Here is a 15,561-nt window from a genome sequence, read left to right as displayed (position 1 = left end):
ATGAAGTGAAACTCAACTGAATGAACAGGACTTTTTTTTTTTTTCAGGAAAACAGATTGTTAGGCAACAACTGCTCAGCTCCTGTTTTTGTTCATGATAAATGTATAAAAAGACTTTTGTGGCTTTTTATAGAACAATTGTGGTGAAAACTGAGCAATTATGACCGTATGTTTACACCATAAAAATAAACGTGCACTGCATCATTTTTTTAAATTAAATCTGTTACTACAGTACAAATACTTTTACATTGAAAGACTTAGATTTAGTGTTAGGAAATTAAAAACTAGGATTAATGTATGAAAATTGCTTGTTACATTTTCTGAATAAGAGGACAAAAACTGAAATTGTTCAGTCAAAAGAAGCAAACTGAAGTAATTCTCTGCACTACAACAAAACCTTGATTACTGCTACTTAAAGGTGCATTTCCTCTTTGACACTCGGCGTTAACAGAACGTGACTGCTAGGAAGTTTCAAAACATCTTTTTACTGTTAAGAAATGCAAGTTGAAATAATGCTCAGTTGTACTTCTCATACGCAGTGAGTCGATGTGACCGTTATTGGACCGAGTGAGCTGTTAAACATTCGTATTTCCAGCAGAAGCCTGTTGAGAAAATGGTGTTAAAAGTTAAAAGAACAGCAACACACCCGCTGCTCAAACCTGGTTAAAGTTGAAGTCACAAATTGCAGAAAAACAACAAAAGTACCTTTAAAGTGTGACACAAAGCACAGCAACAGAAAACTCCCAGACAAATAAAATGTACAATTGCCTTTTATTATTGTTATTAATCATTTGCAACAAAGAAATTAACCACGTTTCAGTTTCCGCTCACATTAAATGGAACTCACATGATAACCAAAATACAGACAGCTCATATCTACAGGTGAAACGCAACACAGAGTACAGGTACAGAGGAACAGTGCTAGAGTTACGCTTTACTTAACTGGGTGAACTTTTTACTGAGCTCATAAAAAGAGACGTACACGCCAGCCTCGAGCCATCGCTGCTTAAAAAAAAAACAAAAAAAAAACCCCCACTAACACTGGAGACCTCCCGGCGACGCAGATCTGCTGGCTCTGGCATTTGTGTTGTAGTCCAGTTCAAACACCACAGAAGAAGAAGGGAGGCGTCTGCTGTCGGCTCACTTCCTTCGTCTGCTGCTCGATGATTGGTTCGGTGACCGTCTGTTGCTGCTTCTACCAGCAAAGAGTTTAAGAAAAAACAAGTCATTTCCAGACCTTTTTCCACTACTACTCCACTTTAACCTTTATTCATACAAAATCGTTTCACAACAGCACACAGCTAATGTGAAACAGGTGCATTAGATACAAAAAGCACCAGCTTCTGCAGATATATCTGCATATATGAACAGGGAGGTTAATTTGAGATGTTCCATCTTCATTTTTGTACCCTGACAGGAAGTGGTGATGTGTTCATTCCTATTTGTTTTACAGTTTATGGCAGGTGTGTCAAACACGTGGCCCGGGGGTCTGAAACCGCCCGCCAAAGGGTTTCAAAGGGCTTCAAAGTTTGGTCTCCACGTCTAGCAAATCTCCTGGTCTTCTCGCCCTGCATCACTTACTGCTGCACATCTCACTAAACAGCACTAAACACAACCTGTTTATTTTTTAATAATTGTATTCAGATATAAGCCTGCTGAAGCAATCAGGACATGTAATCACAGCAGGCTCTCAATATATTTTAGATTCAGCATCATTTAAAAAATACATTTACAACTTACTCCACAAATTTTTCTAATTCTGTAAAACCAACCAAAACGAATAAACGACACCATAGGCTGCTGTCGCTCTATGTCAAGTTCAAATGTCCCGGGTGGTTACAGACCTGCGGCTCGGTGAGGACGCCACTGGTCTCACGTGTCGGGGAGGAGAGTAACTGAGGGAGCGAGAATCTCTCAGTGAATCAGCCGGCACCCGCTGAGGCCTGATGGGGCTGCGAGCAAAACACAAATCTGTCATCAGACTACTGCGCTGCAACCTCGGTATAATCAAACATCACTGTAACCATTAAAGCTGAAGCAGGCCGGTACTCGCCTAACGGCTCAGCGAGTATGATAACAATAACTTCCAGAGAAGTGGTGACTACACAGGACAAAAAAAAACATTCATTGGGCAACAGTTCATTTTATCTGCCTGTTAATGCAGTTTAACATTTTACAGGACCAAAGGAGCTTGCAAAGAAAAGCATCTGGACTTCTTTAAGTTGCTTGAAGACGTTTCACCTCTCATCCGAGAAGCTTTCTTCAACTGAAGCAGCTTCTTCAACTGAAGCAGCTTCTTCAACTGAAGCAGCTTCTTCAACTGAAGCAGCTTCTTCAACTGAAGCAGCTTCTTCAACTGAAGCAGCTTCTTCAACTGAAGCAGCTTCTTCAACTGAAGAAGCTTCTTCAACTGAAGAAGCTTCTTCAACTGAAGAAGCTTCTCGAATGAGAGGTGAAACGTCTTCAAGCAACTTAAAGAAGTCCAGACGCTTTTCTTTGCAAGCTCCTTTGACTACGGTGACCTGGATGACTGAGAACCTTCACAGACATTTTACAGGACCACTGAGATGTTTTTCATGAAATCTTTAAGCTAGCTGTCAGCTCGCCACTGTTGCCCAAAGCGATGTCACAACTGATAATTAAAAACAAACAACAACAAACTATTTTGCAACTTCCTGTTTCCACGTGTTCTACTCCTGAGTGTTTCTTTCTTTCCATCTATCCGGAGACTTTCACTTCAAGCAACAGCATAAACGTGTCGTTGCTGTGGTGAAGGTATTAAACAGTGTTTGTGTGGTCCTCCCTTCTTACCTTCTCTTCTTTGCTTCCTTCTCGTTGTCAGAGGAAGAGGAAGCAGAGCTCTTAGCTTTGGCTGCCTTCCTGTTGGAGAGAAAACAGTCTTAGTTCATTAATGGTGTGACGGACACAGTGAACTCCACCGTCAGCTCAGATTATCAGTCTGCTCACCCGTTCTCCTGCTCTGCTTCAGAATCTGAGCTGTCTGAAGAGGACGAAGATGATGATGAGGAGGAGGATGATGATGAAGAGGAGGAAGAAGATGAAGAGGAGCTGGAGCTGCTGCTCTTCATCTCTGCCTCCTTCCCGTTTACAGCGCTCTCGCTTCTGCCCGTTCGTTCAGGTGGCTGGCGGCTGGCTGGCGGCGACCGCTTTCCACTTTGACCCCGGTGCAGCTGCTTGCCGTCTGGTTGGCTGCTCCCCAGAGATCTTTGCGGGGTCACTTCAGAGCGGCGAGAATCGGACTGTGAGCCTCTCCCACCTGAGGGTGGAGCATGAGAAGAGTCTCTAGAAGCGCCCTGTGAGGCAGAGGGGCGGCTTTTCTGCTCCCTCCTCTCGTCCTGCTGATCTGCTCTCCTGTCCCTCTCTGATGGTCCTCTGCTGTCTTTCCTCTCTGGCGGCGGTGACTGTGAGGACGCAGAGGAAGAAGAGGAGCTGGAAGAAGATGATGACGAGGAAGAAGACCTGCGGGGTTGGGGAACATCCTTTGGCTGCAGGCTTTCTTTCTCCTTCTCCCTTTCTCGCTCCTGCTCGAGCTCCCTCCTCCTGACCCTCTCACGTTCTCTCTCCCTTTCTCTTTCACGTGAGAGCGAGCGACTTGTCCTTCTTCGCCGCTGTGGAGACGGAGACCGCCGAGGCCTGGGGGGGAGAGATTTGACTTTACTCTGTTACTCTGCACAGTCAGCATGGCAGAAATCATCATTGGATCGCCGCCCACAATACACACAATGATGTCAGATTATAAACTTCCATCTGAAGTAAACTACGTTTTTATTTATAATGACACGTTAGTACATACAAGAGTTCAGAACCCTAATTAATATTAGAGGGGGCTGATCTGAAGTTCATACATCAGGACAGGACCAAGGTGTTTTTAGGCCAGAAGACAGAGGTAATCTCTCCAGCGTGGTCTGGGTCTGCCCCAGGGCCTTCGTCTGACAGGACATGCCTAAAACACCTCGCCCAGGAGACATCCTCACTTACACTTAGCTGTGAACTGCTGCAACGCGAGCTGGAGGTGAGCTGAAGCCAGCCTAACAGCATCATCTGCAAAAACCAGAGTTGAGAATCTGAGGCCAAACTGGAGGCCTCCTGCCAGCTGGCTACGCCCACATGGCAATCCAGAGACACCACCCAAAATGTGACTTTGTAGAGGCATGTCAACCAGGACAGCCCTGCAACATCCAGAGCTTTCAGGAACTCAGGGGAAAACTTTACACACCCCAGAGGACCAGAAACCAAGGAGTTGTTAGCTGCCTCAGTGACCTCACCCCAGGCTAACGAAGTCCAACAGGACTGCATTAGCTTGATGGATCTCTTCACCTCCAGTGCTCACCATCTGGTATCGTGGATTACTACCGCAACAGGGAACAACCATCATCGCAGCTCCTGCAGCACCCACCCTTGAAGAGCTCATAGACCCAGGCCTCTGCCTCGTGTTTCCAACACACCCTCACTTAAAGGTTTAGGTGTGCCAGCTCTGTCCACCATCCCCCCCCCACCACCTGATCACCAGCACTGCAAACTGACTAATATTAGGAAAGAAGACGACCGAAAGAAACATTAGTTTCACATTAGTGATCTCTGTGTTTTCCAAAGATTAGTGCATCTTTGGAAAACACTGACTGACAGAGACATGCAGCTGCCATCACATGTCCACAGCTTAAGCATTTGATATTTGTTCGATTGTGAAAGAGTTTGATATTTGCACATCATTGGATTCTGTTTTAATTACATTTTATTCAGCGTCCCAACTATTGGGGAACTGTGGTTGTAAATTTGCCCCCTAAATATTCATCACGTGATCTGTTACCTACTCAAGATTTACTTCGTACAATTTTCCCTTCTGTTGCCGACGACTGGAACTCTTAGGATTTGGTGCGTGCTGTAGCCGTGTACTGCTCTTAGACAAGCTCAAGCACAGTCACAGAAAAAAATAAAATAAAACATAAGATGATGACGTCCCTGTGAGGCTGTTCATTAACGTGAGAGAATATGGATGTTGCCTCATGACAACGCTGCCCTGCAGACCCTGCACACTTACATGTAGGCTTGTCTCTTACCTGTTGGGGGGGCTTCGTCTTCTTAGACCTCTTGAAGTGGACCTGCTACGTCTCCTTGGACTTCTGGACCTGGTCCTCCTGATGATCCTATCTCGCTCCCTCTCCCGGTCTCTGTCCCTCTGCCTCTGCCTGTCTCGGTCTGACCAGGCTGGAGGAGGTGGAGAAACTCTTCTGGACCGGGCTGGGGGGTCCTGATACTGCCTGGGTGGAGTGCGACGGGGGGGTGAGACGGTAGCTTTCCTCTGGGGTGGAGAGCGTGACCTCCGGGCAAAGGGGCTAGACCTTGTGGCTCCCCTGGTTGTGTCTTTGTCCCTCCCTCTCTCCTTTTCCCCAGTCTTTACCTCTGCTCTCCCCCTCCCACCATCAGCCTCAGAGGGAGAATATCTCCTGCCTGCTCTGGTGCCTGCTCTGCTGGGTGGGGAAGGAGGTGGGCTGGGACTGTCCATCTGTGTGGGGCTGTAGCGTTCCTGGCCTTTGGTGCGGCGTGAGCACTCCTCTGTCGGAGCTCTTTGAGGCAGTCTTTCCCTCTCGGGTGCATCTCTTCCCCCTGCTCCTCCTCCTCGCTCCCTCTGGGAGCTTTTGGGTGTGTCGCGCTCAGAGGCCGAGCTTTGCTGTTTACCGTTGGCTAAATGTCTCTGGACTGCAATCCCGATGGCGGACAGTGCAGCTTTTCCTAGGCTGTCCTTCTCCCTCTGTGGGGATCCAGCCTTTTTTGACTTGCCTTCATCTTCAGAGGATGAGGACGAGGAGGAGGAGGAAGATGATGAAGAAGATGAGGAGCTATCACTGTCACTGTCGCTGCTGCTATTGCTGCCGCTACTACTACTGCTGCTGCTGCTGCTACTGCTCTCCCGTTTCTCAGCAGGCTTCTCCCTCGCCTCCGGTCTTTCACTCACCGCCTTCTCGGCAGGCCTTGATTCATCTCGCCTGATTTCTGAGGACAATCGAACCTCGTCCCGCTTCCTCTTGCCTTCCTGGACTCTGTCTTCTTCCCTCTGCTTGTTCAGATGCCGGTCCTTCTCCTTGTTGCTCTCTCTGTCTGTTTCTCCTCTCCTGTCGTTCTCCTTTTCCCTCTGACGTCCATTGGTGACAGGTGAGTGGGAAGCAGGTGACAAGGAGCCACGGGATGGTTGTCCGTCCCTCTTCCTGTCATTTCTCTGCTGGCGAGGAGGCGTCTCTCTCGCAAGTCTCCTTGCATCCTTCCTGTTGTCCCTTTCGTTTGGCACTGCTGACTGCAGATCATTAGTTCTGCGCTCCCTCTCTCTACTCCTCTCCCTCCTTATTCTCTCTTTTTCAGGGGGAGGCGAAGGCGTGGAGGAGGAGTCATGTCTTGACTTTTTGTCCAGTTTAATTCCGTCTTTGCTCCTTTCCATCCTTGTTTCCTGTTTCAGAGGGGAAGGGGAAGGGGATGAGGAGGAGTCATGTCTTGTCCTCTGAGGGATGCTCTCCTTTCCTTTGTCCCGCTGTTCTCTGCTCCTTGAACGCCTCCCTCTCTCCATCTCTGGACTTGCTGTTCTTCCCCTCTCCATGTCTCTGCTTCTGGAGCGCTTACTTCTCTCCCCCTCATTTTCTCTGCTCCTTGATCGTCTCCCCCTTTCCATCTCTCGACTCCTCGATCTCCTTACCCTCTCCGTGTCTCTTATTCTTAAATGCTGCCCTCTGTTCCTTTCCATGTCCCGACTCCTTGATCGTCTCCCCCTCTGTATGTCTCTGCTTCTGGAGTGCCTATTTCTCTCCTTCTCCTTGCTTCTTGAACGTCGTGATCTTTCCCTCTCATTTTCTAAGCTTCTTGAGCGCCTCCTCTTCTCCATCTCTACACTCCTCGAGCGCCTCCTCTTCTCCATCTCTACACTCCTCGAGCGCCTCCTCTTCTCCATCTCTACACTCCTCGAGCGCCTCCTCTTCTCCATCTCTACACTCCTCGAGCGCCTCCTCTTCTCCATCTCTACACTCCTCGAGCGCCTCCTCTTCTCCATCTCTACACTCCTCGAGCGCCTCCTCTTCTCCATGATCTCCACACTCTGGGAACGCCTTCTTTTCTCCACTTCTCTGCTTCTTGAGCGCCTCCCTTTCTCACTCTCCTTCTGCTTGCTCCTGGACCTCCTTCCTCTCTCTGTGGCTTTTGCCAGCTGTGGTGGGGGAGAAGGGGATGAGTAGTTGTGTCTCCTGGAGGTCCTCTCCATCTCGCTTGGTCGCTCTTTTTCCCTCTGAAGATTGGGCCTCTTCTAGAGGACATGAAATAGCGTTTCCGTCACTTTAAGGTGTCGATCAATATTTAAATAGTATTAGTGACCACACACGCTCAGCCTTACCCGTTCGCCCTGTTCTGGGCTCTGCTCCTCATGGCCTCGTCTCCTCCTGTCTGGAGAACTGCCTTTTCTACCTTCAACAACGTTTCTTCCAGTCTGGTCCTGTTGGCGTGATCTTGGTGGCGCCGGAGATGGGCTGCTGCTAATGTAAGGGGGAGGGGATTTAATAATTAACAATTTGATCCAAAATGTCAAAGCTGTTTTTAAAGTTAAGGGATTCACTGATGTATTGCTTTGTCTGTAAAACTTTCTATCCAGTTTACTGTGACGTGGCAAAAAAAGCCTTCACATCATCACATTTCTGAGAAACTATAAGCAAAAAACGTGATCTCCCCCCATCTGTTCCTTTTATCTGTTTTTCAGTCTGTAGTCATGTAGAACAACAATACTTCGTGATGATCCATGAAGCAGAATCAAGTCAAAAGGAAAAGAGATCATGACCTTATGACTAGGAATTAAAAACATGAATGTCACATATTGGGTCGAGGTCAGAGTGACATGAAACAAAGCTATTCCTTGTTGGTTAGATCCAGTAGGACACGATTTTACCAAATACAATAACGAAGCTTTTGTTTTTCTCAAAAGACAAAAACGAAGATAAAATGAGAAAAACTTAGAAAAACTCCCTCAAATGGTACAGTAGGGAAGATAAGTGGTGTCAAACTGAGTACGAACGGCACTGTAAGGTTAATTATGAACAGCCAGTTCCTCAAAGCTGGCCCTGCATGTCTCCTGTTTGATGTCATACCTGTGAGCAGAGCTGGAGGAAGCGCTCCTGCCTCGTCCTGGCTTTGCTTTTGGAGGACTCGCGCTTTCACTCTTTTTTCTGTTTTTCTTCGACACCATCTCTTTTTCCTCTGACGAACTTTAAAGAGGGCGAAGGACAAAGTTAGACACAACGCTGTTTAAACAGCGACAAAATCAAACGCTGCCGATTGGCTGTCAAGTACAAGAGTCTGATAAACACCTACCTGTCTTCTTCCTCCTCTGACACCTCTCTGAAAAACAGATTTTCAGGTTAACAGTGACAGTCTGTATGATATAAATGAATATGAATGAAAAAAAATAAATGGTGGTGTATAGGGCTGTCACGATTACAGTCGACGACTGATTTAATAGTCGACGCGTCGTTTGAAGCTTTGTAAGATCCCAAAGACGCAGGAATAAGTAGCAGGATTTAAGAGTGTAATAACGGACTGAAACAGAAGATGGCAGCACTGCATGTACAAGGATGTCAGCTACCGTTAAACCCGAAGAAGAAGCTGTGTCCCAGAATTCATAGCGCGGCCCAGCTCAGTTTCCAACAATGGCGGCAGCTAGTTAGTTTTAATATTACTCTTATTATTCTTTCTGGGTCACAAAATAAACGTTTAACATATTTTCAGGGAGAATGTAGCTGTGTAAACCTCAAATATCTGCTCAGTTTATCAAGACACCACATATTTTCAAAAGTGCTCCGACGTTTTCGGAGACGTCTGTTACCCACTAGCTCGATAGCGAGCCGGGGGCTAGGCTAACTAGAGCCGTGAGAACACCGGACTCCCGGCAGATCGTTTTCAAACCATCGCTGTCTTTCGCTACTCAGGTTAAACATGATATATGAGTCACTTAGATAACTTAAAATGTTATTGTTTGGCTTTTTTTAGTATTTTATTTGTTCCTGAGTAAATCGGTTTGGCTGAGATTAAAGTTATAGTTTTTACACAGCTGAATAAACGTCAAGCAGACAGCTGATTATCAGAAGTGTGAGATGCTGGAGAATCTACTCTGGTGTCCTGTTATATTTTAGATAGCAAGGAGTTTATTAAACTTCACCAAAACAATCTGCAGATTTCATTAAAATTTAATAAACTATCATCTTGTCTTTATTTTTAGTTAGCACCTTAAACACTTAAAGCTGTAAGCTAATGATAGTTATATAAGAGCAGATGCTGCTGGTGCAATAAGCTGTAGTTTTACGTCCAATGGATGATGATCTGATTAGTCGACTAATTGCAAATATAATCGGTGACTAGTCGACTATCAAAATAATCGTTTGTGGCAGCCCCAGTGGTGTAATACCGTTTCTTCTTCTTCTTTTTAGATTTCTTCTTCTCTCTGCGAGGTGATGGGGAGGGACTCTCTGAGCTGCTTGGAGAAGAAATAAAACCATCAGACCACCGCTCAGCAGCCAAAACCTTTTCTGCTTTCCCCTCATTTATCGTCTCACCTGTCTCTGCTCTTGTTTTTCTTTTTCTTCTTGCGACTGCGCTTCTTTGGAGGAGAATCTGATTCATCTGAATCTTCCAGCAACCTGAGAGAGAAAAAAAACAAACAAACCAGACTCTAAATAATAATCAAAACATTAATTAATAATTAATTTGATGTGCACTCAGGCTCTGAAGGTGTTTTTATGTCCTCCTCACGTGTATTTCTGTTGCTGTTGCTTCTCCCTCTCCAGTCGTTCCTGCTCCCTCTTTTCCTTCTCTTTCTCCTTGCGGTCAGCGTGGAAGGATGATCCGTCCACGTAATCGCTGGCGATGCCAAAAGCAGCGCGAAGGCGGTCATTCTTCTGCTGGTTGGCTGCAGCGAGGGCATGTGTCTCTGTCACCCTGAGAAGAAACCGTAAAAACCCACCAACACGCTCTGAAGGATTAGAAGTTTCTGTCATGCTGTTTTCCACAGTTTAGGCACCTGGGTAGCACGTGCAGACCAAGCTTCCTGTAAATTCTGCAAATAATGAGCTGGTGCCCCTGAACATCACACTGTAGCTCTAATATTAAGACATGGCAGGATTTTACAAATGTAATTAACTGGACGTTCTTTTAAATTAATGGACACAAGACAATTTTAGCCTTATTCCTTCCGCTGCAACCCTCTTGCTGTCAAATGAGCTCACGGTAAGTAAAAGAAATAACAAACTGACAGGTGTGATTATCCTCCGTGCAAACTGTATATGAGGTCAGCAAGTACGAGGCCGGGTGCTGGTTTATAGAAAAATATGTTTCTTGAAACCAATAAAAGAAAACAGGCAACCAAAGTTGCTTCAAGGAATCAATTTGTGATTTCTTTTGTTATTAATGAGGACATAAATGCTTACGTTGGTCTCTCGGTGGAGGCGGGTGCAGGCTCCTCCTTCTCCTGCAGCATCATGCGGAAACTGTTCACCTTCTCCTCGATCTCCTCAGCAGAATACCTGAGCGTTCACACAAAGAAGATTTAGCAATATGCAGAAGTCGGTGTAACAGCATGCTGCACTACCAGTACTTTCTTCCTCCCACTGAAGCAATCTGGGTGGACTGATTACATATTTCTAAAGACACGGTTCAATATTTTTGTGAGAGAGAGAGAAAAAAAAAACTCAGTTAAGAATAAGCTGGAAATCCTCACGATTCAAGAAGCAGAGACCTTCAAACACACAGCAGCTTAGATAAAGAGATTCATTTTGAGTTCAATAACCATATTTACCCTTGCTCCTCCATCATGTCCTGCAGCTCAGCACACTTCACCTCCAGCTGCCTCTTCCGCTGGTGCTCCAGGATGTCGGCATTGGGCTGCCTGTTGAGCTGGCTCTCCAGCCTCTCCCGGTCCTTCTCATCCCGCTCGCCGCCACGCTCGTCCCGCGGCCGCTTGACCCGCAGACTCGATAGGTTGCGCTGCACGTAGCCATTGGTGCCACTCCCGCGCGGAGTCGTCAGGCCAATCCCATTGTACATGGCTCTGAAGACGCGAAGCAAGTGATTAAACATCAGATATCAGCTGCAGTAAAACGTAATAAACATAAGTAGAAAAAACACAAACAACAATCAGGATCATTGAAAGGACCTGATATGCTGGTGAGGTCCAAGTGAACACTGAATAACAAATATGGAGCTCAAGAAAGGAGACGACCTGAAGATTAAAAAGAAAAAAAAAAAGACTCACTGCAATAGGGGTGGGCGATAGAAACGATATAAATTTGGCCAACGACAGAGATTTTGACTATACCGCTCTATCGCGATAGCACATGTTGATGATGTCATCAAGCTGCGCCTGTTTTGGTCGAAAGCGTTGCAGCGGCTACAACCATTATCTTCTGCAAATTATGGCGGGCGACAGTCATAACAAAGAGATGAAGCACTTTTGAAATATGGGGAAAGCCAAAAACTGCGCTTCCTCCACTTCGGTAACATTGATTCATTAATGTGGAATTCTCTCGCAGCTGCTCTGTTCCCATGTTGTTGCAGTATATTAATAACTAACCTCGTATTGTGGATGAATAATCTCAGTTGTTCTCCTGACTGAAGTTTGGCCCGTGTATAGCATCCTGCTATGCGATTGCATTTGTCCCTGACCACCAGAATCCCTCACGTTAACTTTTATCGAGTGGAAAAAAGTTGGCGTTCATCCTCCAGCTTCACTGTGCTAATGTTATGCTAACATAGCTGTGTCGCTAGCAATCACGTAGCACAACATTATATACCAGCTAGCCCAACTTCAGTAACCCTGCAAATGCCACTGCTGTTTAGTTTTCTGTCTTCATTTATGTTTGAAGTGATAACAGAGCTGTACGTTTGAATGTGTTTCAAAAATCTCTGATATGAAATGTTTAGGTGGAAACTAGCGAGCTAACTTCCTGTTAACTTCTAACTCCGTTAAATTTAATAAATTCTGTTTTCATGGATGTCTGGATGTTAAACTTAATTGTTACACCTGCTAAAGCAGCAACGCTGATGATTTTATTAAAGATAAAAGAATTTAGACAGTTTTTAACTCTTAGTGTTCGTTTGACTTTGGGAGCTGAAGCAGACGGAGTTTTGGACCCAGATTACTCCGCGCAGCTCCTCACTACGGCAGCCATAATGCTCTGACAATCCATCAAGCTGTGCGGCTTACCAAAGTTGTACTAAAACATTTTTTAACAGATTTCTGCAGCCAAAATCGGTTCGAGGTCAGTAAGCACAATCAGAATTCATACATAAGGCACACTCGATTTTTGAGAAAATTAAAGGATTTTAAGTCCTTATAGTGTGGAAAACATGCTATACAGAAGAAAAGAATATATCGCGATATATATCGTTACCACACATGCTTCAAATTATATCGCGATATGAATTTTAGGCCATATCGCCCAGCCCTACACTGCAACACTAATGTGAATGAGTGTCTCAAAAAGCCACCTGGTGTTTTCCCTGCATCTGAAAAGGCAGTGTTAGAACCTACATTATCTAAAAATAAATGATTTAAACTTTGAAGCGCGTGTATGCAGACTCTATGCACACCGACCAATACAAATGCAAATAGATCAAATGCTGATTGGTTAAAAAGTGGGTTGGAACAGGGAAGGGAGCAGCAGTGGAGTCCCCACAAATGACAGAAGACCAACAAATGTATAAAGAAACACAAACAGTGGCAGCAGAGGACACCGTTTATTGTTCTTAACACTTGGTTTCATTTCAGCTCTTTGAATGTTGGACCTCTGCTCTTCTTCACGGGTCACTAATGGACCAACAGCAGCACAAACAAGACAATGTGCAGACTACTGTCTGCAAAGCTGTCCGAGGACCACCACACTGGCATGTTTGAGCCATTACCTCTCACAATTTCAAAAGAACAGGGTTCACCATGTCATCTACTATTAGGAAGGTTAGTTGGGCCGATCACTGGCTGCTCTGTATACAGACTGTACAGTCAAGATACTGATCTGCAAGTTGCTCTCTAATGCATTTGGAGCCTGAATGTATAGAAAGCACTATGATATGACTGCTGTATAAAGTGCTTTGAGTGCTCATGTAGAGTAGAAAAGAGCTTTAAAAGAACTTTAGTGTGTGTCATGTCATTTCCATGTTCTGGCTTTGTTGTAATGCGCTTGAAGGACATGTTTAACGTTTTTAAATTGTGCTTTGTGCTTAAATAAAAGTCTGCAAAAGCAATTAAGGGTAAATATAAAATGTTAAAAATCAAAAGAATAAATATTTTAAAAATGTGTCTGGAATAAAGTACTGTAGAAAAAGTAAAGATCAAAGTAAAACCAAATTAAATTAAAAATAATAGTAATTGTAGAATTACATTTAAAAAAACATCTAAAAATACTTCAAACTAAATAAAAAAAATACAACAATATTTAGGTAAAATAGAAACACTAGTATACGGCTTAAAATAAATAGATAAAAATAAAATAATAAATAACTAAAATGGTAGGAGTAGAAAAACAATTATGCCGACAGCTCCCTGATCCTGAACAGCAGGATGTGGTTACGGTTCGACAACTATAACTTTTCTCATAGTCTCGCTTTCGCTGCTAATAACCAAATATTCCGACGCAATGGTAGGCGTTAAAAACTGGCAGTGATTATTAGTCCTACCTGTTTCAAGCCTCAGACTGTCACAGGTGTATCATTAAATCAGTCTCTCGCACTCTTTTTGTTTTTTGTTGACACGGGTTTGTTTGAAGCTTCGGATCACCGAAGGCTGGAGCAGCCTCTGAGCCGGGTAGTACACGCTGTGTGGGTCGGTGTGCGTCTCCGCTCGTGTTTAACGTCAATTCTTCTTCATTTGATCTGAATTTATTACCGCTAACAGTAATTTTTTGGCGCACTAACACGTGCGCCATAACAGGCCTGCTGTTGCGCCTGATTGTTAAATAAACTCATTTATGATAACTAACGCCAACAGAACCGAAGGGACACGCAGATTATAGTTATATATAAAAAATTAAAGGAGTAAATGCAGCTTCTCTGACATTTGGTTTCCTTACCAACTGGCGAATTTAAACGCCATGTTTCTAAAGGCCTCTCAACACACAGCGAAGCTAATATAGCTAACGTATTTGATACGTACCAGCTTGTTCTCCGGGCGGGGGCGAAGAGAAAACGGCGTCTGAGATAATTTGGCGGTTAATAAGGTCCCTTACAATCACACGATCACAGAAATTAGATTATAACAACAGTGTCTTTAAAACTATGCAAAGATAAAGAAACGCTGCTAGCTCCGTTTGCTTTCAGATAGCCCCTCTGGTCTCCAACCGCAGGAAGAACGAGACTCCCAGTGACGTCAGACGCACGCAGGCGCGGATAAAGACTGATGCGTTCAGGTTCTGAAAGACAGAACTATATTCACAAAAACTACACCGTTCTGTCGTTAACTATTATATTGAGCTTACTAAGCTACCTGTTAAACTCTCTGAATTCCATAAACAGGTCCTTCTTTATTGGAAAATGTTATTTAAACATAATTTCACTCCACATAATAGCCCAATTTGGAACAATAGATATATACTGATGAACAGAAAATCTATTTTTATTCAAGATTGGTTATCAAAAGGTGTTTGGGCAATTGCCCATTTCGTAGAAGAGGAAGGACATGTTCTAGGACATCAAGATTTTTGCCAAAAGTTTAATATCCAATGTTCTAAAAGTAAATTTAATCGGGTTATAAATTCCATTCCATTGTCACTTAAAAACATAGTTGTAAATGATATAATATATTCTGACATCTCCCCCAAGTTAAGGCAATTATATATAGATGGTATTCGATTTTGTGATGTTAAATGCAATAATAAGTTTCTAAGATTGTCATTAAGGAGTCTTTATTCTCCAAATTTACTTAGATGTAATTACATATTAAAAGATTTCCAAAGGGAAGAAATTTAAAAAATAAGAACTGATTATATTACCTTCCCTATCCCTCCTAAAGGGAAAGAAGTCCAATTAAAAATAAAATTTACCCGACAAATAGACTCCTTGGTGATAGATTCAAAATAGAAACGGGTAATTGTGTATTTTGTGAAACAGAAGAGGAGGATTTGGACCATCTATTCTTTTTGTGCAATTTTATACAAATATTTTGGTTGGATTTTCATACCTGGCTTTATTCCAGTGGGATTCAAATTACCCCGTTTACCTTAAATATGATAATGTTTGGAGTGTTTTTGAAAGAAAAGAAAGCTAATTATGGTGTTACTGTGTTATTAATCTTGTGCAAGCATTTTATACATTAATGTCGTTTTTTCAAGACCAAACCAACACTAGCTCACTGGAAAAACGACTTAAACCTGTTGGTTAAATCTTTGACCTTAGTTAAAAAGAAAAAGGCTGCTTTTTTGTTTCCTTTGTGGAAGATTTTGATTTAGTGAGTTAATAATCTGTTAAATTATGTGACCCCATCTTTATATTTTCTTTTTCCTATGTATGAAAATTGCTAATATGTAAGGAATGT

At 43.8% G+C, this 15,561-nt stretch overlaps 1 protein-coding gene across 4 annotated transcripts; it reads right to left on the bottom strand.

The window, feature by feature from the left end:
- Nucleotides 1-751: 751 nt before the first annotated feature.
- Nucleotides 752-14,427, bottom strand: srrm2 (serine/arginine repetitive matrix 2). Of its 4 annotated transcripts, XM_026163955.1 has the most exons (15): nucleotides 14,185-14,427; nucleotides 10,834-11,085; nucleotides 10,466-10,561; nucleotides 9,792-9,977; nucleotides 9,596-9,679; nucleotides 9,448-9,516; nucleotides 8,358-8,384; nucleotides 8,135-8,251; nucleotides 7,390-7,528; nucleotides 7,087-7,302; nucleotides 5,078-7,053; nucleotides 2,967-3,653; nucleotides 2,811-2,879; nucleotides 1,844-1,951; nucleotides 752-1,194 (listed from the first exon to the last, which is right to left on the bottom strand). In XM_026163955.1, exons 2-15 carry the CDS (start codon nucleotides 11,079-11,081, stop codon nucleotides 1,140-1,142), a joined length of 4,077 nt encoding a protein of 1,358 aa, XP_026019740.1. In that variant the 5' UTR covers nucleotides 11,082-11,085; nucleotides 14,185-14,427; the 3' UTR covers nucleotides 752-1,139. The 4 variants fall into 4 exon arrangements, with proteins under 4 accessions (XP_026019740.1, XP_026019737.1, XP_026019739.1 ...); XM_026163952.1 differs by having other exon boundaries at nucleotides 5,078-7,302; XM_026163954.1 differs by having other exon boundaries at nucleotides 5,078-7,302; nucleotides 7,390-7,525.
- Nucleotides 14,428-15,561: the final 1,134 nt, after the last annotated feature.

This window comes from Astatotilapia calliptera, chromosome 4 (assembly GCF_900246225.1).
Source record: "Astatotilapia calliptera chromosome 4, fAstCal1.2, whole genome shotgun sequence".
NCBI lineage: Eukaryota > Metazoa > Chordata > Actinopteri > Cichliformes > Cichlidae > Astatotilapia > Astatotilapia calliptera.
This window is presented reverse-complemented; position numbering and strand designations above follow the sequence as displayed.